The following is a 24,822-nucleotide window of genomic DNA, read 5'->3' as shown; positions in this document are numbered from 1 at the left end:
GAAGACTGAGGAGGAAGAGCTAAAGGTAGGCGGAGGTGAGGAATGTAGAGTCAGAAGTTCAAGAAAAGAACATGTTTTATTAACGTTACAGAGATTAGTCAAAGAAAATGTACATTCTCTGTCTCTTCATGCAATTTATGCTTCTAGATTGATGTTGACGTGAACATTCCTAGCGAGGAAGCTTAGTAATGTGAGAGTAAGAAACAGACACATAGAAGTACATAACTATTGTCAGATATTAGAGGACTGGGTTCTTGGTTTTCATCTCTTCAAAAAATGCCAACAAGGAACACATGCATTACATGTATGTTCCTATTACACAGCTTCAAGTGCTTTTCTGTTTGGGATAGCTAAACTGGTCATGTGCAAATATTAGTAACTGAGCCTATTCGAAAATAGAAATAAGGAGATATATATATATATATATATATATATATATATATATATATATATATCATGCTCTGTTATTTTTACCCACTATAAAATATTATGGGATACTAGGGTATAGAGGGAGGAATATGTCTAAAGAAATGGCTATAGAACTATGAAAATGTTTATATATATATATATATATATATATATATATATATATATATATAGTCCGAGTAGCTAAGGATGCTTACAATTAAAAAGGGTATAAAGAATACTTTTTTTTTTTGCAAAGATGGAAATTTATTGAAGAACAAGTACAGACTCCCACATGGGGAGCGGGAAAGAGTCCCTAAAGAATACTTTTAAAATAAACACCAGGAATTAAAAAAAATTATGATGGGACTTGTCTCTCACTCCTCATCTGTCAGGATATCACTGGTTTTAAAGCATCCTGTGTAGTATCACCCAGATTAGCAGTTCAGAAAGCCTTCTTTCTCGCTAGCAAATGTAAAATCTTTACAACAAAAGAATACCTTGTCTATTCTTAACACGTGTTGATAATAAAGATGCTCAATAGTTATGTGTTGGTGAAGTTACATTCTAGATCTTATTCACTTTCCATTTCTAATAGTCCCATTTCATTAATTGCAATGATTTTCAATTTTGCTATCAAAAGTTAAGTCCACTGTTACTCTGATTACTACTGGATGTTTCAAACTATCCTCTTGATTATAAATGAGGGAATTGCATCCTGCAGATAGAGAGACTTGGCATATTTCAAAGAGAGGAGTAGAAATTATGTCTGATGATAGTAAATAGAATGACAGGATTAATACGTAAAGTCTAAGACTACACACGCCCTATTTTATTATTTTTAATCTATCCACAGTCTTTAATAGTTTCCCATCAAGATCAGAACTTTATATTGTAGAGCCTGAAAAATATTTGCATATGACATTTAACTAACTGTTAACCATAAAGCATTGGGACTGTTTTTAAATAAACATAAAGCATTAGTACAGGAACACTACTCTTTCTCCAAGTCATTATCTTGAAAGGACAGAAACTTCCTCCCATGATGTCATAGTTCAAACATTTTAAAATCATTGATCGGCTTTTAAAAACCTGTAATTCAGCCCTGGCTGCTATGGCTCAGTGGATAAGCATCAGCCTGCTGACTGAAGGGTCCCAGGTTCGATTCCAATCAAGGGAAGATGCCAGGGTTGCAGGTTCGGTCCCCAGTGTGGGGTGTGCAGGAGGCAGCCAATCAATGATTCTCTCTCATCATTGATGTTTCCATCTCTCTCTCCCTCTCCCTTCCTCTCTGAAATCAATAAAAAAAATATTTTTTTAAAAAAACTGTAATTCAGCCCAGCCTGTATGGCTCAGTGGTTGAGCATCAACCCAGGAACCAAGAGTTACCAGTTCACTTCCTGGTGAGGGCACAGGCTGGAGTTACGGGTGTCCTCCTCAGTAGGGAGCATGCAGGAAGCAGCGAACTGGTGATGTTTCTCTCTCATCGATGTTTCCATCTATCCCTCTCCCTCTTCTTTCTCTAAAAATCAATGAAAACATATTTAAAAAAACAAAACTGTCCTTCAGATTATGCTAGATACTGATTCCTAGGGGAGCACCACTCCTATCCCTGATGTTTCTGGAGTTGTCACCACCTATAACCTATAGTTGTGGCTGGAAAGTGCGGCATTTGGTTAGTTGGAAGTAGTCATGGCCTATGTTAAAATAGCTTTAAAAGATTTCCACCTTCAGTCCCTGAAGGCGCTACTGTTCTTTGTGGTGGGTTCCTTCATTTTGTACATGAAATGACATTAGTGTATGAATTTTGCAGATTTACCACAAAGTCTTTTTGACCAAAGTCACTCTTCAGAGCATCATAAGATTGGGGAAATCAACATACAGCATCTCTGGGTGGCGCTGGAGGACCCTTTCCTGCACAGAAAGCCAGCATTTTCCCCCCTGCGTGGCGTGGCAGTCAGAGCCAAGAACGGCTTTGGGGAAAACAGGGCAGGATGTGGGAAAAGCCACCAGGTCCCTTCCCCTCGGTCTGTTGTGATGGGCCTCCACAGCTGAGCTCCTTCTGGGGCTTTGGGACTCACAGCTTGGGAAGAATCGGGGGAAAGCACTTGCCAAATTGAGCAGAACAGCTGCTTTCTGCTCCACTTTTTTGAATGGAACATTGAATTTCTTTTCCAGGACATGTATGGATATAAGAAGGAATAGAAATGCCACTGTGAAAAATAGTTTTTTCATTGTAGAAAAAAAAAGGCCTCATAGTCAAAGAAGATAGGGTCTTGGTTTCCTTATTCCATTTTTCAAAAGACTTAACAGAAGAGTAAGTGTTTATTTTTCCTCAGACGCTAATAACTATTTATTTACTCAAGTCCTCGAGAAAATTATTTAATAACAATAATAAACATAGCATGTAGCATATGCCAGGTGCTTTCTAAGTGCTTTTACATATTTAATCATTTTATTTCTTCAAACAACTCTACGAGGTAGGGTGTGTCAATTTTACAGATGAGGAAACTGAGGCACAGAGGTTAAGTAGCATGCCAAGTCATACAGCTAACATGAGGCAAAGACAGTGAGTGGGGTCCTGAATCTGGGCTCTTAGCCACTGTCACACCCACATGGTTACTAAAAAGCAGAAAGAAAAATTCTTACCTTTTCCTAGGCAAGGGGTAAGTAATCTCTTAGTATATTAAAGTGCAGTTCTTACCTAATTCTTCAATGTGAAATATGGGGAACTCAAAAGTACATGGAGCCTGCAAACGCCTTTATTTTTATGAATGGTTCTAAGCAAAGAAAATGCTTTATGGGTTTAAACAAGTCAAATGCATGAATTATTCTCTCTTGTGCAAACTAGCTGGTGGTCTGTATTCTCCACATCTCTTCTCTTCCACGAAAGACAATGGAGCTGTATGAAGAAGACTTATTTTTTAGGGAAAGGGAATTAGACCAAGTTCGGCCACAGGTGAAACATCCCTGGAGTTAGCTGAGAAAGAATTTGTGAGAAATCTGAGAAGAGCCTGGTGGGACTTGGTTTCCACAATTCTCATATTTAAGCATGAAATTAAAATTAGGTGCAGGGGTAGATTTTCACGGTCGTAAGCAGTTTAGTCAGCGGGTTACAGAGTTCACACATTCTTCGTTCTACTCCTTTTAAAATGTCCCTGTCTGAAGGACCTGAGAATTATGGCAGCTGAATAAATTCTCATTTATTAAATAATGAGTAGAAAGAGTTCAGAGTTGACTCAGGAGGAAGACCGGAAGCACGGTGAATGTGGGTTTAAGGACATTCCAAAGTTTGCAAATGAAAGCAAATCCTTAAAACATGATGATTTTGCTAAACTGTTGTAAGTAACTTAGGAGAGAAAGGAAGACACACTCCCATATGAATGCTTTTTCATTTTTTCTTTTTCCGCTATTCAGAGTTCCATCCAGATGTTGCAACTTTAAGAAGCTACAAGAATTTTCAACACAATAATTGAGAAAGTAAACTAAGGTACAAATACATAAAAGGGAAAATGATAATGTAATGTTTATTAAACTAATTTAAAAAGAAATATTTTAATTTAAATTACTCCATTTAAATGCATGAAAGGAATGGTCCACAGTAAAACAAAAGTAATATTTCCAAGAAATTTATTTTATTATCTAGTTCTGGATTTATTTTCAGCTGTTGACATCTGTCTTTATCACTATAACTGACACAGAGTTGTTCAAAATAAAGTTCCTGCCCAAATTGGACTGGATATGCAGATGGGAATGAGATAAACTCAAAACAAGACAACCAACACCAATAACCAGTAAAAGTGTTTTTTCTGATAGTTATAGTTTATATTTACAAAAGTAAAATGAAAAACAATTAGTCATTATGTACATGTTAGTGAATATTAGTACTTCACAATTTACATATGTATATGTGCATTTGTAACAATCAAGTAAAAAAAGATAAATTTTAAATTATTTTTACTTATGAAAAATATATAAAATGTGACTGATACACACATCAATTTCAGGGCTTGTTCAATACTCAGTGCTTAAAAATATTTTGGGGGGAAAAATCCCAACTATATTCTGATGGAAGATATTCAAAGTAAAGAGATAAGAAAATAGTGAGTGTTAAATGTGATTTTAATATGGAGGTGAGCAGGAAGGAAATAGGTATACTTCTAGACAGGAATCACACAGCATAAACCAGATGAGGAGTGGAAATGAAAGACGTGAAATTGAACAGAACCAACCAAGGTACTTTCAGGAGAGGGTATGAATTTGTTTTGATGAGTTCATACTATTAGCCAATGCGGAATTGACTTCCTCCTAGAATTTCATTAGGAAACATGCCTGGCACATGTACCCTCCAGTTCGCTAGTCAGTTCTTTATGTGGCTTCTGTTAAGAGGGCAAGGATGCAATTTGCCATATAACGACCTCACACAACTTCAGGGTATCTCTGTCCTTACTGCAGAAACATCGGAAGGCATCCACTATAGTCCCAAGCATGGGCTGGGTTGGAATTTTTGGATCTCGAGTTTCTTCTTTCTCTAAAAACGGAGGTCCGTAGGAGTTGGGACAACTCGCCCAGGTGAAGGGAGCCCCCAAATCTTTCCCAGTGCGCTTCCCAGGCCATTCCCGTTGAGAGGGGGTGCGGAGTCCCAGGCCAGCCTGCTAGTTGACGCAGGGGCAGCAGAAGCAGCAGATGGTCCGGCAGGGGTTCTTCTTCTTGTACTGCAAGGTCTTGCGCACCTGCGCCTTGGCCTGACCAGTGTAGTCCACGGTCTTCTCCACGTTGAGCTCGATGACGTTCAGGGTGTCGGCCTGCTCCTCCACCAGCACCGCCATCTGCAGGAAAAGCTCGTGCACATCACGGATGCGGCTCTCCAGCTTCAGCAGCTCGCGGTGGCGGCTCTCAATCTCGTTGAGGGCCGCCCGCGCGCCCTTCACGTCGGCCAGCAGGTTCTCTGAGAACACGTCCCACTTGCCCTGCTCGAACATGTCCTCGATCTGCTCGCCCGACACGTCCTTGCCCATGATCTCCAGCTGGCGCTGGATGCGGATCTTGCAGTTGTCGCGCTGCTTCATCTCGGCCTGGTTGTACTCGTGCATGGCGCGCTGGAAGGTGCGGGTGAGCGCGCTGTACTGCGCGCGGGAGATGCGCGCCACCGCCGAGTTGGGTCCGTGCTGGGCCTCGGCCGCCTCGCTCAGCACCTTCATGGCGCGCAGCTTGCGGTGGATGCTCTCGCCGCGGGCCTTGATGTCCTTGGCGATTGAGTTGGTGTCGCGCTTGATGCTGCTGAGACGCCGCATGGACGTGAGGAAGCGGGCGTTCTGCTTTCCCAGCCGCTTCACGTCGATCAGCAACTGCTGGTTTTCATCCTGAAGGCCCTTGATGTCTCGGTACAAGGACTCCAGGATGTGGTCTGTCTCGAACACGAAGTCCTCGTGGGGCGAGTCCAATTCATCGTCCCCGTCGTCGGAGAGCTGCTGGTCATACTGCTTGGTTAACTCCAGAAGTTCTGCTAGCCGGTCCTTCATGTTGCCTGCAGGAAGAGATACCAAAGTTAAATTCTTCTAGTGAGAGCAATAAAGTATTCTAGCCTGGCTGGTGTGGTCCAGTTGGTTGGGCATTATCCCGTGCAGGGAACGGTTGCCAGGTTCGTTCTGGTCAAGGCACATGCCCAGTTGCATTGACGTTTCTCTCTTCCTCTCCTGTTCTCTCTCTTTAAAAATCAATTTAAAATCTTTTAAAAAATAAAGAAACATTTTGCTCAGCACTCCCAATTCTTTATTTCTGGGTATAATAAATGCACTAAAATGAGCTAACAGTTCTATGACATTTTGCTTACAAGTAAAGGACGACTATGACTAAGAGTCATGAACACAGTTGTATTTTATACCCTGTAGGTCTCTGCAGTTCAATATTACAGGTGCCCAGGATTCCATCGGCAATGTAAAATTGTAGATTGCATTGGGAACCAATCTTTTTCTTGCTTTTAAGTTCTCCAATAATTGCAAATCAAAACAGACACAGAAAAAAAAAATATTTGCAAAGATTGTGATTTTAAATCAAGAGAGTCAATTTAGAAGGCTTTGGGGCCAAGTCTAAATGTCTGTTTTGTGTCTATTTCAGTCTCAGTCCTGTTCATCATAATGATTCTTTAAATAGTGACTATATAAATCATGATTTAAATTTTTTTCTTTTAAAAATGTTATAAAAGTAAAACATGCTTGAAGTGAAACAACAACAAAATACACAAAGACAAAAATCTAATAAGGAAGTATAAAATTTGGAAGTTGAAATTCCCTTGTTCCTCTGCCCAATATCATTAATTTGGGCATAACTAACATACTTCAGGTTAAGTGCTTGTTCAAGGAAGAAAACCAAAATATACACTCATGGAAGATATTAAAAGTAAAGGAGATAAGGAAATAGTTAAGTGTTTAATGCAATTTTAATAAATAAGAGAGGTGAGCAGAAATACGATATCTATTTAGGCAGGAATCACATAGCACAAGCCAGATAAAGAATCAGTAATGAAAGACACACAGTTTCCTCCAAGGTCTCTAGTGGGAAGCATCATTAACAAAGCTGCTTTAAAAACAAAAGATTACATGGAAAATTTCAATCCTACACCAGCTAAGTAGCAATGATAACACACACTCCCATTTATCCATCACACAGCAGCAATATTTGCCCACTTTTAATTGCTTTTTGAAACAAGTTGGCAGCTCAAGTAGAATTCCCATTTTTATAAAGGTTGTTGTGATCATTTCCTCATTTAGCAAGGCAAAATAATGCTTTCTATGTCCATATTATTTTCCATAAAAGTAGCTATTATGTAGGGCCAGTAACCAATTTCTAGGCACTTTTCATGTGATACACTCTTTAATCTTCATACAGACTTAATGAAGTAGGCATTGTCATGATCAGAGTTCATAAGTTGAGCATAGGAAGATTAAAGAACTTATCCAAGGTCACCAATAAGTAAACATTTGGGCTCCAGAGTACTCCACTTAACCACAATACTCAACTATCTTCAGCAAATGTACAAAAGTGAGTCATGAAAGACTGCCCTGTTAACCAAGGACATGTCAGGTCTGGAGCCTCTTGGGAGGGACTCCAGTGCAGGCTGAGACTGGCCTGCAACCGCTTGGTGGGAGCTAGTAAACAAGCCAAGGCCAGCCACTGCAGGTGCCAGCCTTGTGGCCTCTTGGGAAAGGCCACGATTCAAGCTGAGGCTGGCTGCCACTTGTGCTGGCCTTGGCACTGCCTGGTAGCAGCTTCAATGTGAGCCGAGGCTGGTCGCTGCTTATGCCAGCTTGAGAGTGCTTGGGAAAGACTGTACTGTGAGCCAAGGCCGGCCTCCACCTATTTGGAGGGTCAGGAGCATGCTTGGGATGAACTTCTGCCAGGGTAAGCAGGTTGGGCAGGGGAGGATCTCTGAGGAATGCCATGCCAGGGCAAACGGTGTTAGCCAGGTTATTGGAGAGTGACAGATCTGGGCCAGCCAGGTGGAAGGAGAGCATAACAATGGAACAGTGGCATCTGCCAAAATTTCCATCCCCAGAGAGATTTACCAGACATCCCTGCCCCTCCATCCCTGCCCTAGGGTTAGTCAATTAAATTTCTCCCTGTATGACCTGGGCACTTCTCCAACTGCTGCTTCTGCACTGGAGCTCAGCGTGAGCAAGCTCGTGGTTGAGTCCTTTAAGAATAATATCTTGGTCTTCCACAACCCTTCAATTCTTTCAGCTGTAATCCTCACTGGTTTTCAAAGCCAGATGTTATGGGGACTCCTCTTCCCAACACAAGTCCTCTGGGCTGGGGGGCTCATATGCATTACAGCCAAGTTACTATCTTATCTGGGGAAAGTACATTAGTTAGCTAGTATGGAGTTGAGCTGTATCCATCTGTTGTAGTTAGTATCCAATTTATTATACTATGCAAGAGGTAGATGGGAGAGAGAATGGATACATTTTCATGAACAAGGCAAGAATAGGTGATAATGCCTTCCTTGTATCTTGGCCATGCTCTATATTGCTCTCCTAAAACCAAGAATCACTTCATACATAATAAAGAGCAAAGCACACTTCAATCATACAGAAAATGGTCTTGGATGATGTTAGGGATGGTCATTCTTTTTCAAGATCTAACAACCATAAAGTCATGGGTCCTACATTAGGTGAAGGCCTAAGCCAGTGACAGCGAACCTATGACACGCCTGTCAGAGGTGACACGCAAACTCATTCTTTTGGTTGATTTTTCTTTGTTAAGTGGCATTTAAATATCTAAAATAAATATCAAAAATATAGGTCTTTGTTTTACTATGGTTGCAAATATCAAAAAATTTCTATATGTGACACGGCACCAGAGTTAAGTTAGGGTTTTTCAAAATGCTGACACGTCGAGCTCAAAAGGTTCACCATCACTGGCCTAAGCTTATGCAAAGGCTCATTCCATAATCTGGTAAGGAGAGAGAAAGGAAGAGTATGTGGAATAAAGATTCTCTATGGAGGTGCAGAGAAGATGGTGGCTTTCACCTTGCCTTTCTAACCCAGTCCAGCCCCTAGATGACTTGGTCCCATTGACCTAGAGAGTCTCCTGGTTGCCAAGGTGCAAGCATTAGGAAAATTACAACAAAGTCAACCAAAGAGGCTGCTGTTTCTAAGAACGTCCCCCAAAGGTTCAGGTATATTCCTTGCTGCAATTATATCACAGTATAGAACTAGGCACAGAAAGAACATCAAACTAACCTACACAACCAGTAGCTTCATTCTGAACTGTGAGATTCTAAAAAGGGAACTATGGGCTCTAGCCAGTTTGGCTCAGTGGATAGAACATCAGCCTGTAGACGAATGGGTCACGGGTTCAATTCCAGTGAAGGTCATGTACCTTGGTTGCAGGTCCCTCCCTGGCCCAGGTCCTAGTCTGGGCGCATGCATGAGGCAACTAATCGATATTTCTCTCACATTGATATTTCTCTCTGTCTTTCCATCTCTCTTCCACTCTCTCTAAAAATCAATGGAAAAATATCCTTGGGTGAGGATTAACATAAAGATGGAAGGAAGGAAGAAGGTAGGAAGGAAGGAAGGAAGGAAGGAAGGAAGGAAGGAAGGAAGGAAGGAAGGAAGGAAGGGAGGGAGGGAGGGAGGAAGAACGAACTATGGTAAATTAGAAAGAAAAATCAAACAATTCCATTGACCTCCCTGTCTCATTGTAATAAAGAATAATGTAATAAACTTTAGTAAATCTATATATATATAAAAGGCTAAGCAACCGTCTGACCAGCTGACTGGCCGGTAGCTATGACGCACACTGACCACCAGGGGGCAGATGCTCAACGCAGGAGTTGCGGAGCTGTGGTCACTTGGCAGCGGCAGTTCACAGGTGATGCACCCTGGAATCAGAGAGGAGGGAGCCCATTCCTTGCAATTCTACTTGCACTTCAGGACCCCTTGGGGGATGTCGGAGAGCCAGTTTTGGCTGGTCCCTGCAGGACAGGCCGAGGGATCCCACCTGCTGGAGGGACCCCGTTCACTCCACAGATGCCCTTCGAGCTGTGGCACCGGCCCAGGTGTGGCTGCCTGCGGAGGGACCCCAGGAGGTTGGCTCTAGGGCATGTCCGGCCCATTTTGCCCAGTCCCGCCCTGCTAGCCACCACTTGGGACCACCTACATTGCTCCCTGCACTGGAGGGACTAATTAATTTCCTTTCAATGTACATGAATCCATCCACCTGGACACTAGTTATATTCATAGAGTTGCTAAAATAAATCTTGCTTTGATTCACACAGAGATGAAGAATTCCAAAGAAAAATTATAACCAACTACCAGAAATCTGCTTCTGCTTTCTAATTCTCTTTTCAGGCATGCATATCATCTGTCCTGAGAACTAGATCTCTCAGGGAAGGAAGGGGAAATTGCACAACCCTTCTCATTGGGCAATAAGATTGGATGTAAGAGAAAATAAAGAAACAGACAAATGGTTAGCACAGTGGCTCTCAGACTTTAGGAAGCAACAGCATCTTTGGGACAACTACAAACATTACAGATGTCTGGGCCTTTTCAAGTTTCTGATTCTGTAGGACTAAGATGATCTGTTATTCAAACGCACACTGAAATTTATGACCCATTCCATAGATAGTTATTGTGGTAGCTTTTTATACACAAACGCTACACAGTTCTAGACAACTTATAATAGTCCCCAGGTTAGGGCCAACTTGATGAGCAAGCAATTGATAGGGAAAGATTCACAAACATAGGGAAAGAGGGGTTCAGAAAGCAGGTTTGTACTTACTTCAAAAGACCAGTGAATGGGGGTGATACCTACATAAATAATCCAAATTCTGGGTGCTACAATGATCAACCATGGAAGTCATTGTTCCCTACTTGCTTCCAAGAAAAGCAGTTAGAAACACAACACATAGTCGTATCTCTGATCATAGAGAAGAGAGACTTTGTGCCTACTTACTCTAAGGAGAATAAGGGAAAAATGTTACTACATGGTTATGAGCTAAATTACACACTCCCCTCCCCCCCCAAATTCATATGTTGAAGCCCTAAACCCAGTAACATAGAATGTAATCATATTTGGAGATAAGGTCTTTGAAGAGAGAATTAAGTTAAAAGGAATTATTTATGTAATCCATGCATTATTATACATTAAGCAATATATGTATTAAGCAAAATTTTCCTATCAGGAAACAAACCTTTCCCTTGTTTCACAGAAATAAGTTAAAATATTTTCACAAGTGGAGAAACTTCAGACAATGCAGAGCAGGGCAAGGTGCAAGTCATGTGAGGTTTATTATAGAGAGGAATTTGTAGATTACAAGAGGAAAACAAATCCCAAAGCATGGAAGGGCCTTCTTTTTGTAGTTATGACAAAGAAATGTATTAAAGACTACTCCTCTGACATGTGAGTAGTCTCTAATACATTTCTTTGTATTAGAGACTTTTGCTTCATTTAGGAACTAAAGTACACATTCACACACACACACACACACACACACACACACACACACACACACACCATTCAGTTATTAGTGACTAAAAAGATTATATATATACTAGGGGCCCGGTGCATGAAATTCGTGCACTGGGTGTGTGTGTGGGGGGGGAGTGTCCCTCAGCCCAGCCTGCCCCCTCTCACATACTGGGAGCCCTCAGGCATTGACCCCCATCACCCTCCAATCGCAGGATCGGCCCCTTGCCCAGGCCTGACTCCTCTGACAGAGGCGTCAGGCCTGGGCAGGGGACCCTCATTTCCCCCCATCACTGGTTCTGCCCCCAGACCCCTCCGATTGCTGGCTCTGCCCCTTGCCCAGGCCTGATGCCTCAGCCAGAGGCATAGACCCCCATCACCCTCTGATCGCTTGCTCCAACCCCCGCCCAAGCTTGACGCCTCTGACCCAGGCTTCAGGCCTGGGCAAGGGGACCATCATATCCCCCCAATCCCCGGCTCCGCCCCCCACCCAGGCCTGATGCCTCGGCCAGAGGAGTTGACCCTCATCACCCTCCGATCACCAATCACCGGATCGGCCCCTTGACCAGGCCTGAGGCCTCCGGCAGAGGAGTCAGGCCTGGGCAGGGGACCCCCAGCTCCTCGCGGTTGCAGGCTCCGCCCCTGCCCAGGCCTAACACCTCTGGCCTAGGCGTCCGGCCCAGGCAGCGGGGACCCGCAGCTGCAGCGGCCCCGCGATCATGGGCTTCGCTTTAGGCCCAGGCAAGGGACCCCTAGCTCCTGGGACTGCCAGCTTCGACCGTGTCCAGCTCCCATCGCTGGCTCCACCCCTACTTCCTGCTATCACTGGCCAGGGCAGCAAAGGCGCCTGATTCTCCGATCATGGCTGGGGGGCAGGGCAAAGGCGGCCCCAGGGCCGCCTTTGCCCTGCCCCCCCAGCTCTTAGCTCCCCCCTGGGTTTCCGATCACTGTCAGTGGCAGGGGGCTTCTTCCTGCTTTCCCTTTCGCCTCCCTGCATTGTGCCTACATATGCAAATTAACCGCCATCTTGTTGGCAGTTAACTGCCAATCTTAGTTGGCAGTTAATTTGCATATAGCCCTGATTAGCCAATGAAAAGGGTATCGCTGTACGCCAATTACCATTTTTCTCTTTTATTAGTGTAGATTCCCAATGTCTCCCCTACTTCACAAATGAAGTTACCATGTTCTTATTTTCAGATTTTACCATCTATTTCTCCTATGCCCCCTAATTTTATTCCAATTTTTAAAGTCTTGTTAAAAGAAAATGATGATTTACAAATCAGAATGGCTTTATGCCTAGGTTCACCACTGCTCCATATGGCGCCTTAATGAGCCTTTGTGTAGCGACCACATGACATCTTTGTGAAAGCTAGCAGAGTGCCTCTTTCTCCAGGAGGATGCACCCCTGCCCCAGGGCACAGAGCCTGGTGAACTGGGCATTGGTGGCTCTCCAGACCCTCTTATCCATGTGGCCAGACACCCTTGTGCCGGGCACAAGTGCAGCCCCATGTGGTCAACCTGAATACACCTCTCTCTACCACCTCATCCAGTCCCTCCAGCCCAGCCATCGCCACAAGCTCTGGTAGGGGCCAGGGAATCCCAGAGGTCCTGTGTCACAATAATTTAGTGGTACTTTACAGGACACGTCATAGTAATACAATCCTTCAAGGATAACAAGTGTTCTTTCCCAAACAGATTGATTCAGATCCATAAGTGGATGAATAATTTCATTCAACTGAGTAAAACCCACTGTTCTGCTCCATTTTTTTATTTTTAAAAATGACACATCTAAGAGGGAAAAATCATTCTTTGAATCTCTAAAAATAAATACAGGCTGGGGAAAAAAAAGTCTTATCTTCTTGCTGCTCCAAAGTTAATTTCAAAACAAAACAAAACACTTGTGCTGGATCCTAAAGTGTATTGGCAAGAATACACTTAATAGTTTAATTTCTTGGGGTTTACTCAAAGCACAACTTGAGAATTTGAAGAGTGTTAATTGAGATGGATTATTATAAAAGTGCAAGGCTAGAAGAAATAGTGAAAAATATGTCTTGTTTCTCTTCTAAAGCAAAATGCAGGAAGGAGTTTCTCCAAAGCATTTTGGGAAAGTCTAATCAAAAGGAGCAGCCTCCACTCTTCAATCACTTCTACTCATTTGTTTCTCCCTGACACTTTCACTTTTCAGTCCCCTCAATCAGAATTTTTGGCCAATGTCTCAAGAGAAGAAGGGCCCTAGCTGGTTTGGCTCAGTGTATAGAGCATCGACCTACAGACTGAAGGAAGGGTCCCAGGTTCGATTCCAGTCAAGGGCGTATGCCCCGGGTTGCGGGCTCAGTCCCCAGTAGGGGGTGTGAGGGAGGCAGCGATCACTGATTCTCATCATTGATGTTTCTATCTCTCTCCCTCTCCCTTCCTCTCTAAAACCAATAAAAAATATATTTTTTTAAAAAAAAGAGAGAGAGAGAGAAGGAAGTTCAATATGCACAGTCAATAAACAGGCAGTAGGCAGCTTGGGTTTTACTTATAGCAGCATGCTTTTGGATGCATTCTGCAGAAATGCTCTATAAATCAAAGCAGCTGTTCCTTTATTTGATCCATACATCTTCTCTACAGCTAAGTGCTGTGCAGCCCCCATATGGGGAATTAGCCCCATCCCCTAATTTGATAGCCCATCTGTAAACCACAAAGCTACACTAGCTTTTTTTCCCTGAACCTCCCTTAAAAAAGGTTTCTGAAGTCTTTAATTTTATAGAGAACTTATTCCCATCTAAGTCCATTTGAGCTGCTATAACAACATACCAGAGATTGGATAGCTTATAAAAACAGAAAGTTATTTCTCACATTTCTGGAAGCTGGAAGTCTGAGAGCAGGGTGCAAGCATGCTCATGTCCTGCATCTAGTGAGGACCTGCTTCCTCATTCATAAATGTCCATCTCCTTGCTGTGTCCTCACATGGCAGGAGAGGCAAGCAAGCTCTTGGGGCCTCTTTTATAAGGACACTAATCCCACTCGTGAGAACTCTACCCTCATGACCTAATCACCTCCCAAAGACCCTGCCTTCCAATCCCATTGCCTGGGGGGTTAGAATTGCTGTGGCCCAGTGATTGCTACTTGTATCCTGTCCATGCACCTTTATTTTTAATGGATGACATATTTTGGTAATCCTTTCCCAACCTCACCACTTATGTTGGATGTGTATGAGGAGATCATTTATTTCTAGTCCATTGTCTCAGGATTAAGAGGCTCCCATCTGAAGAGCTGAGTCTGAGGTGTCCCATCCGGATCCAAAATGATGCAAGTCGTGGATAAGCCTCCAGACTAAGAGACTAAGCCATAATAGGATGAAACTTCTGGGAACCCTAGGATAAAGGTGAGCATATGTTTCTTGTAGAAGAAATGTGAAGAAATTTTGCCAGAGGCAGACTATATTTGATTACCAAAGAAAATGGCCACAAATTCTTAGCAGTACCTCCTATCAATTCCCCTACCCTGTGAATCTGGGTTTGGTCATGAAACTTGCTTTGACCAAGAGGACAGTAGCAAACATGGTGCCAGCAGAGGCTTGAGTAGCACTCGCACATCTGGGCTTGCCCTCTCTTACTAGTGGGAACACTGACACCACAATGTGGGAAGCCAGGGCTAGCCTCCTGGAGGATGAAGACCACAAGGAAAGAGAGGCCAGCAGCCAGGTGACCCACCGCTACAGCTGTGCGACTGAGCCCAGGTGAGCTGAGTGAAAGAACCACCCAGTACTTACTCTCTACCACGCACTGTGTGGAAGCTTTATATGAATTATCTCATTTAATTTTCATGATCATGAGAAATAACAATATGATTTGGGGGTGGTTTGTTATACTGACAAAGCTCACTGATACAACCCTCTTTTGTTTCTGTATTCCCCACAATGGGTGTTCTTTAAGGAAAACCTAAGAGAATGGCATGGATCACAGATAAATCATCATTTTGGAAAGTAAATTCTCGGGCATTTAAAACAAAATTACAGTCTAGCCAGTTTAGCACAGTGGTTGAGGGTTGACCTATGAACCAGAAGGTCATGGTTCGAGTCCCCAGTTAGGGCAACCTGGCTTGATTCCCAGTGGGGGGTGTGCAGGAGACAATGAATAGATTCTCTCTATTCATTGATGTTTCTATCTCTCCCTTCCTCTCTGAAGTCAATAAAAATATTTTTTTTAAAAGAAGTAAATAAGACCAAAGTCCATTGCTATCATTTTAAAACACAAATATAAGCAGCACGTACCAAATTACCGTCCTGCTGATGCACGTCACCCACTTGATGATCCTGGCCTACTTATTATATACCTTGGTTTTGATGCAGTGTATGTTTACAACATCCTACTCATGTTGTATATAAACGTTACAATAAAGCATGCACATAAAAGAAGCCTGCATTTCTTAACATGTGTGAGGACAGCCTTCCCTTCCTTTTGAAGATTGTGGTCATAACCACAGTAAGAAGAAAAAAGAACAATGCTAAAAAAAGAAAAGAAAAGAAGAAAAGAAAAGAAAAGAAAAGAAAAGAAAAGAAAAGAAAAGAAAAGAAAAGAAAAGAAGAAAAGAAAAGAAAAAGATGACCTCACCCACAAGCAGGCTCTGCAGATAATGCCTGTGCTAAATAGGAGTCCTCTAGCAGTGGGGGTGGGCCGGCACAGAGACACTGGGCAGCTTCAACCTTGGCTGAGTTTCAGTCTGATAAGAGGTTCTGAAAACTTGAAGAGCCAGTTTTGAAATGGAGGTGGATCACCCTAAGTGTAACAGATCACCAAAATAGAGAACACTGGGCCGGCGAAATGCAACTTCTCACACAACTCCACTGCCATGTTCTACACCTTCCTTTGTCATCCAGGACTGGACCACACCTGTTTCTTGCTATTATACTACAAAGAATATCAATTAGTGGGATGTGCACTAAGTTAATAAGACCTTCAGAAGTTGAGTATGGCCCTTAGAATGGTTCAGGAGGTGAAAGGCAAGCAGAATACTTCTATTCAGAGTCGTAGAATCTGCTTGGAATTCCACACCTACTTAGAGAGTGGCCAACTGTTGAGCCTGGGGAGATAGTCTAATCCAGCTCTGCCACCCCTGGGACAGCCTGGGCGACCTCGCTGTTTCAGTGTTCCCAGCAGAAAGAGGTCCATTCCTAATGGATGAGTGCTGTTCAGATCTCTGCTGGTCACATTTCTTTGTAGTCACCTTATCTTCTCCGTGTATAATACCTACTACTTAGGATGGTGGAGAGAATTAAATGAGAGAGTCCACATAAAGTTCCAAGAACTCTGCCTGGCAGAGTAAGCACTCTATATGCTACTGATTACTGTCTATTCTGGGATTTTACTCTGCTCAAAAGACTAATGTAGATTCAGTAACTACTGTATAATTGGTGCATTTTCTCATTAATGTACCACCAACAGTTTATTACCTGTCTCATCTGCAATCACAAGTGAACACTAACACCTGTGCATTACTATATTATCTGGGATTTTAAATTACTTTTTTTCTAATTCTGTTCTTGTAAAATCTCTCTTTTTTTTCTGCGTATGATAGCAAGCCATGATCTCTGTGGGGGGAAAAAAGGATCAGGAAAAGAAATCAAATGATACAGAACTGTTTTACATAAAAAGTAAAAATTTCACATCATCTAATACTACTCTATATTAACCAATGACCAAGTATATTATATATTCTTCAAACTCTCTTCTATCCTAAAGTTTGTGAAGAGTTAAGAGACAAGCATTCAGAAGAACTGACCAGGATAATATGAAATATAGAACATCTCCCTGGTAAACCACAGGAGTTCTCTGGCATTTCTCCTGCTGGGGCATCTCTCAGGGATGCAGGGGCCTGGGGCAGGTCCCATGGTGCTATCCCACCACCAACATTTTTGTGCAGGAGAAAATAGGTAAAAAGGATTGCCAAAGGCAAGCTGAAATGGGAGAGGGAATTTTAAGCTGGAAGGGAATCTTCATGTTTTACTTTTATGTTTAAGAATCTCAAGGTGGTTTCCGCAATTGCACCCGCCCCAGGGACTGAGAAAGAGTCTGGAAGTCTTAGGCCAGCTTGAGGACTGCTATCGTCAAGGTTCAGGGTTTAGAGTCAGTGCCTAGGTTTTCTCTTGGGAGCAGATCGACAATTTTAATTCAATAAACACCCATCGAACGTTTCCCTCATCAACGTCTCAAGAAGGTAAGCCCCATTCCCCACTCCATTAGTTAGGTTTTGCTATTAGTGTTGGTGGGGTTTGTTCCGTTTTATAGGGAATAGATCTTGCTCCTCAGTTAACTGACATGATTCCTGAAAGCAAATGTGGTGTGGAAGAAGGTGCTATTACTCCTTAGGAACCACGTGCAGATCATATGATCTAAAATGATCCTGAGCCCAGCCGGCATGGCTCAGTGGTTGAGCTTCGACCTACGAACCAGGAGGTCACTATTGGATTCCCAGTGAGGGCACATGCCTGGATGAGGGCTGGATCCCCAGTGTGGGGCATGCAAGAGGCAGCCCACCAATGATTCTCACTCATCATTGATGTTTCTATCTCTCTCTCCCTCTCTGAAATCAATAAAAGTATATATATTTTAAAATATGTTAAATTATCCTGAAAACCAAACAACTATTCTATGATCAGTTTTTATATTACTGATAACTCAATGGACAGAATATTAATGTCCTATATTCACTCAGAACCTCGGGAAAGTATAAGTTGTTAGGATGCATTGCATTTACTGTATAAAAGAGGTCCAAGAAAACAAATTCACATATCATAATGAAAATTTTTATTTCAAAGTGAATATGTCACGAAGGCAGTTCAAGATGGTGGTGCAGGAAGATCCTGAATTCACCTCCTCCCGAGGTCACACCAAATCAACAACTACATATGAATCATTTCCATCTGAAAAAGGCCTGGAAGCTATCTGAACAGCCCACTACAACAAAAGATAAAAGGACCGCATTGAGATGCCTCAGTGAGGCAGAGATGTGATGACCCACAACGAGGAGAAATTTCACACAGTATCTCCCTGAGGAGTGAGGGATTCGTGTCCCACACCAGCCACCCCAGCCATTGGGACCTGCCCCCAAAGAGATGGGCCCTCAAAACATCTGGATTTGAAAAACAATGTGGCTGCAGTTTAAAAAGCACCTCGACCATATGAGAAGGAAATTCACTAGCTAATCTTTTTTGTTTGGGGCGGGGGGAGAGAGAAGAAGGGAATTTTGTGCGTTTTATTTAACTAATTCAGGCCATAGGATATTTGTAATTTAAATTCCTTGTATCTACTACATGCATGTATCCCAGAGGAAACAGGATGCAATGCTTGACAGGAAATGTTTTTCCGTGGCTTCTTTATAAAATCCTTAGTTATCTTCTCTTTTTTACTTTGGGGTTCTAAAGTGATCATCAGCAAGAGACTTTTCTTTTGCGTGTTGAATTTGCACCTCCATTTCCTGCCTTAACCACTCTTCTAATTCTGCATTCTTGGAGCATGATGAGCTATCAGAGCTGATCCTCCAATGATCTGTGGAAGTTTTCCCACTCCAGGAGATGCGACCTTTCTGAATTTGTTGATATTCTTTAGTTTACCATAATCATCCTTTACACTGGGTGCATTTCTGGAGGCAGAGTTACTAACCACTAGCAATCTACATTCAGCCAGTAACACCTTCCTTGGAGGCGTCTCACCATCATCCTGAACACTGTGGTTGTGTGGACGAAAAGGGGCCACATGCTAACCTGACTAGCTCAGGGAAGGCCTGCCTGGCAGCCTTGCAAACTCAGAGACCTAAAGTAACCACAAAGGATGGTCTGAAATGAAAACTTTTAAACTAAAAGCAGTTTATGGCAGGTCGTCATGTCCTAGGCTAGATTCTTTCCTGACAAAAGTCAATCTTTACCGCAACTAAGACTGTCTGTTGTCTTTCCCAACTATGATAACACTAGTGGCCCGGTGCATGAAATCCGTGCAGGGCGGGGAGGGTTGTCTCTCAGCCCGGCCTGCACCCTCTCCAATCTGGGACCCCTCGAAGGATGTCCTACTGCTAGTTTACAGGGATCAGGCCTAAACTGGCAGTCGGACAACCCTCTCACAATCCAGGACTGCTGGCTCCTAACAACTCACCTGACTGCCTGCCTGATTGCCCCTAACCTTCTGCCTGCCCCCAACTGCCCCCCGCTGCCAGCCTGCTTGCCCCCAAATGCCCCTCGCCAGCCTGATCACCCCAATTGCCCCCTGTGCCAGCCTGCTTGCCACCAACTGCCCCCCCTGCTGGACTGCTCACTCCAAATTGCCCCCCCCATCCTGATCACCTCCAACTGACCCCCACTGATGGCCTGCTCGCCCCCAACTGGCCCCCCTGCTGGTCTTCTTACCCCCAACGGCCCCACTCCCCATCAGCCTGATCACCCACAACTGCTGTCCCATCCTGGCCTGATCAGCCACAACTGCCCTCCCCTCTTGGCCTCTAACCGCCTCTACCTTGGCTCCGCCACCATGGCTTTGTCCAGAAGAATATCTGGAAGGTCTCCTGGAAGGTCTCCCAGTCTAATTAGCATATTACCCTTTTATTAGTACAGATAGAGGCCTGGTGCATGGGTGGGGGCCTGCTGGTTTGCCGTGAAGGGTGTCCCAGATCAGGGTGGGTGGTCCCGCTGGGGTGCCTGGTCAGCCTGGGTGAGGGGCTGATGACCGTTTTCAGGCTGGCCACGGCCCCTGGTGACCCATGCTCCTAGCCTCTCTTTTTTTTTTTTTCAGCACCTCCTTGAGTGGAGGCCAGGGTGGGCTGGAAGCAGGTATCTGGGATTTATTTATCTTCTATAATTGAAACTTTGTAGCCTTAAGCAGAGCCCAGGGCCGGCCACGGCAGGCAGGAAACTTGGCTTCCTCCATCGCTGGGGGCAACCCAAGCCTCTTGCTCACTCCAGCTCTGTGGCCGCCACCATCTTAGTTGGGTTAATTTGCATACTCGCTCCTGATTGGCTGGTGGGTGTAGCGGAGTGGCGAAGTGATAGTTAATTTGCATGTTTTCTCTTTTATTAGTGTAGATATCTTTGAAATGTCAGGGTAACTTGTAACTTCCCTTTTTCCAGACCTCTCAGGGCGCAACCAGTGTACCAGGGTGCCAAGGCAGTGACCACAAATTCCCTCATTGTTACTATTATCATGCTAATTTTTCCTGTTAACTATACTGTACCCACCTATGTAAAAGAAGCATATGTCTATTATTTTACTGTTTATCCAATCCCAGAGGTTTCCCCACTTTGCTTTCTTCCGCCTCCCTAACCTATCACTAATGGATTTCATGTAACCCACTTACACCTCATCCTTTGATTGTAATGTATAAAACAAGGTGAAACACCGCCATTCTCTGGAGCATTATCTCAATATGTTGAGATTCTGCTTCCTGGCAATTGTTGACATTTTGCCTCAAATAAACTCACAAAAATTCTTTGCAGGTTTGGATGTTTCTTACATTAACAGTTGTTAGGTGGCTCTTCTTTAATTGACCATAATAATTCTTTCTTGATCTCACATTTCTTCCCAATTTCATTTTCTTGAGACATTTTGTTACTCTCTGGTATTGTTTCATCATTAAAAGAGTCATTTGTTTCTATATCCAATCTTGGCATTTTTCTGATTTTGACATCTTTGTCCAACAAGTATTTAGTAAGTATCTACTATGTAACAGGCAATATAAGAGGTTGAAATTAGCTCAGTGAGCAAAACAGACATGATCTCAGTCCCTCAAAATAGTTTTAGGTTTAAAAAAGCTTATATAGAGCATTTCTAAAGAAAGAAATGAAAATTTCAGAAATGTGAAAGACTTCTGAAATATTTAAAACAGAGACATAGCTGAAACCAAAACTGACTTAGGCAACTTCCTGATATCAACACATTTAAAGACAGAACTATCAAGAGAATAAGGGAAATACAACATTGGTTTTCTGTGCAATTGCAAAAATTTTCTTAATTTTAGTAACTGGTGCCAACTATGACACAAAGATATAATAGGTTAGTGTTTAAAAGAGGCTGCAAAGGTGAATAAGCCTGCACTGAACTCCCAGCTCTGAGTAAACTGGAATAACACTACCAGCCCCAAGGGGTACTCAGGTGCCTGACACAGAGTAAGTGAATTCTCAACCCACGCAATCCTTATGACTTTACTCACGGTGGCAAACATATGCACTCTCCATGAAAATCAACAAGAAAATCTATAGATGATAGTTGAGTTATTTATTTTTTACTTACTGCCCTAAAACAAATAAACAACAACAACAACCCCTCCACTGTGACCATTTTATCCTGCCTTCCTTCTAGACATTCCCTGCAAACAGAGATGTCCCTGGTATGAGAGAATATTAAAAATCAAGAAGCCACAATACCTGTCCTCAACTAAGCTTACAATGTATGGGGAGAAATAAGCAGGTATTGAAATAATGAAAGAGTAAGAACTGCCCAGAAAAGGAGAAAAAGGACCTAGCTTGAGCTTCTTAGTGGGCTGGAAGCTACAAACCACAGCACAGTGCTCTCTCCTCTCACACCAGGGCCAAGAAAGTGAAGTGGGACAGTGGAAGGTGCAGACACTGACCTCTGAGCAAATGGGTTTCAAATCGGTCTATACCAATGCAAAAGCAAATCTGTCAACCCCCTCCTAGGCCAGGATCATCAAATTCCTACAATTCACTTTTTAAAAGCTGTAATGTAGTCTCATCATTTTCAAAGCTTTAAGGTTATTCTCTTTTAGAGTGTACTACATATTGAAAAATGAACACATAAATTTCTAGCAATGGCACATTGAATGAGATGCACAGAAACTTCCTTCTCTGCTCCTTACTATTTATTTTACTCAGTAAATGAAGAAGTAATTTTCTTGTCTTGTTTTTGCCAGTGCATGTGCTCACAAACTGGACACACACACACACACACACACACACACACACACACACACAGGATTTGTTAGTTTTGAACTAGATAGACCAAAAATTTTCCTTTGTTAAAAAGTGGTTCCATGTCTTATAACCACAGCCAGCCTTCTAGCTTCTACTTTTATATATATTACTAGAGGCCCAGTGCACAAAAATGTGCACTTGGGGGGGGTCCCCAAGCCCAGCCTGTGCCCTCTCACAGACTGGGACCCCTCGGGGGATGACCACCTGCTGGCTTAGGCCCGCTCCTTGGAGGATTGGGCATAAGCTGGCAGTCAGACATCCCTCTGGCAGCCCGGGAGCCCTCGGGGGATGTCCACTTGCCAGCGGGGAGCAGGCCTAAGCTGCAGTCGGACATCCTTAGCGCTGCTGAGGAGGCAGGAGAGGCTCCCACCACCACCGCTGTACTGGCAGCCATCAGCCTGGCTTGTGGCTGAGCAGAGCTCCCCCTGTGGGAGCGCACTGACCACCAGGGGGCAGCTCCTGCATTGAACATCTGCCCCCTGGTGGTCAGTGTGTGTCATAGTGACCAGTCATTCCCAGTCGTTCTGCTGTTAGAGTCAATTTGCATATTACCCTTTTGTTATATAGGAGTGCCTGGCCAGCCTTGGTGAAGGGCTGATGGCTGTTTGCAGGCTGGCCACGGCCCCTTAAGTGTGGGGGGTCCCCACTGGGGTGCCTGGCCATCCTGGGTGAGGGGCTGAGAGCCGTTTGCAGGCTGGTTACAGCCCCTTCAGGGTGGGGGGTCCTGCTGGGGTGCCTGGCCAGTCTGGGTGAGGGGCTGAGGGCTGTTTTCAGGCTGGCTAAGCCTCCCAGCGGGGACCCTCACCCCATGAGGGTATGGCCAGCCTGGGTGAGGGTCTGATGGCTGTTTACAGGCTGGCCACAACCCCAGCCACCCAAGCTCCCAGTGGAGGCTGGCTGGAAGCAGGTATCTGGGATTTGTTTATCTTCTATAATTGAAACTTTGTTGCCTTTAGTGGAGGCCACAGCTGGCTCAGGGCTGGCGGGAAGCTTGGCTTCCTCTATTGCCCGGGCAACCAAGCCTCCTGCTTGCTCCAGCTTCATGGCTGCTGGCCGCCATCTTGGTTGGGTTAATTTGCATATAGTCGCTCTGATTGGCTGGTTAGCATGGCTTAGGGTGTAGCAAAGGTACAGTCAATTAGCATCTTTGTCTTTTATTAGTGTAGATGTTTCATGAGAATGGGTAACTTTCTCTGACCTCGTAACTAAACCTGGCTACTGGTTCTATGATCTCACAATTTCCAGCTCTTTCTCTTTCCAAATACTCACCATATTCTATTAATTTCTTTACTGAGTATCTTCTCTGTTTGCCATAAGCTCCCTGGGGTTAGAATCTGTACACCAGAGCATCCAGCATGTAAGAGAGCCTCCATAAATATTTGTTGAATAACTATGTTCACCAGAATGGTTGTTTCTTTCAGTCATTTTTGATGAGTCTAGGTCTCTTCTACACAAAGATGAAACGATGGTCCTGTCCCTCAAGGTGCTCACAGGCTGGTAGAAGGGATAATGATAGTAAGTGTAATAATAGAGAGATAGACGGGAGTACTTTCTGAGCTCAATGGAGGGTGGTGGATTCAATCTAGGTGAGGGGAGGAAAGGTTTCTTGAAGAAGACAGTATGTGAGCTGATTATAAATAGCTTAACAGGAGTTAGATGAGCAAGGAGAAGAGGAAGGAAACCCAAGCAGAGAGAACCTGAGTGAAGGCACGAAGTATTAAAGGTGTAGGAACTGTAGCAATCTGATGTTGAAGGAGTGAACAAAACATGTCAAGTTGTCCTAGGAATTTATCAGATTATTCTTCTTTTGTTGTTATTTTTCCATTGATTTTTAGAGAGAGTGGAAGAGAGAGGGAAAGACAGAGAGGAACATCAATGTGAGAGAAATACATTGACTAGTTGCCTCCTGCACAAGCCCTGACCAGGGCCCAGGCCAGGGAGGAGCCTGAAACCAAGGTACTTGCCCTTGATCAGAATCGAACCTGGGACCCTTTGGTCCTCAGTCTAACACTCTATCCACTGAGCCAAACTGGCGAGGACTATCAGATTATAATCTTTAGGTGACTAGTATTTTATGTAATGACCTGACTCAAAATTGGTAAAAATTTAAAAGTGCTTTTCCTTTTGAAGAAAAATAATTATTCCCTAATTTCAACAAATCAGAGAATATATTTGCTAGTCATAGTCCTCTCTTTCATCTTATTGGATGGTCATTTAAGGTTTTAAGACAACACCTCAGAGCTTCATCTGGCAGATTTCCTGGAACCTTCTTTTAATCCTAGAAAATGTACTGATTCCTATAATTCTCTCATTCTCCATCCCCTTAACTCCCCCCTCTCTACAACTATTCAAGGAATTTGGCGTCTCTCACCCAGGTATCTAAGTTATTAAAGGTGCAAAGACATCTCCCTCTCTGTCCAGGAATCTTGGTCAGAAGCCAGGCAAGGAATTTGTGCTAGTCTCTCTATTGGCCACACCAGGAAAGT

The 24,822-nt window shown here is 43.5% G+C and overlaps 1 protein-coding gene across 8 annotated transcripts in view; it reads right to left on the bottom strand.

The window, feature by feature from the left end:
• Positions 1-3,742: 3,742 nt before the first annotated feature.
• Positions 3,743-24,822, bottom strand: part of STX11 (syntaxin 11) — a 41,591-nt gene continuing 20,511 nt past the window's right edge. For 3 of the 8 annotated variants that reach the window (XR_009453421.1, XR_009453423.1, XR_009453422.1), the window contains one exon: positions 19,810-21,064. Coding sequence is in view for 5 of the 8 variants with exons in the window: in XM_059700577.1 (XP_059556560.1) it covers positions 5,061-5,932 (872 nt within the window). In the remaining 3 variants the exon portion in view is untranslated. Of the gene's footprint in view, positions 6,113-15,974; positions 16,920-19,809; positions 21,065-24,822 lie in introns of those variants that run through there. The other 5 variants (XM_059700577.1, XM_059700578.1, XM_059700581.1 and 2 more) reach the window with 4 other exon arrangements.

Source organism: Myotis daubentonii, chromosome 6 (genome assembly GCF_963259705.1).
Source record: "Myotis daubentonii chromosome 6, mMyoDau2.1, whole genome shotgun sequence".
Taxonomy (NCBI): Eukaryota; Metazoa; Chordata; class Mammalia; order Chiroptera; family Vespertilionidae; genus Myotis; species Myotis daubentonii.
Note: the sequence above shows the minus strand (reverse complement) of the source record. Positions and strands in the feature narration are given on the sequence as shown.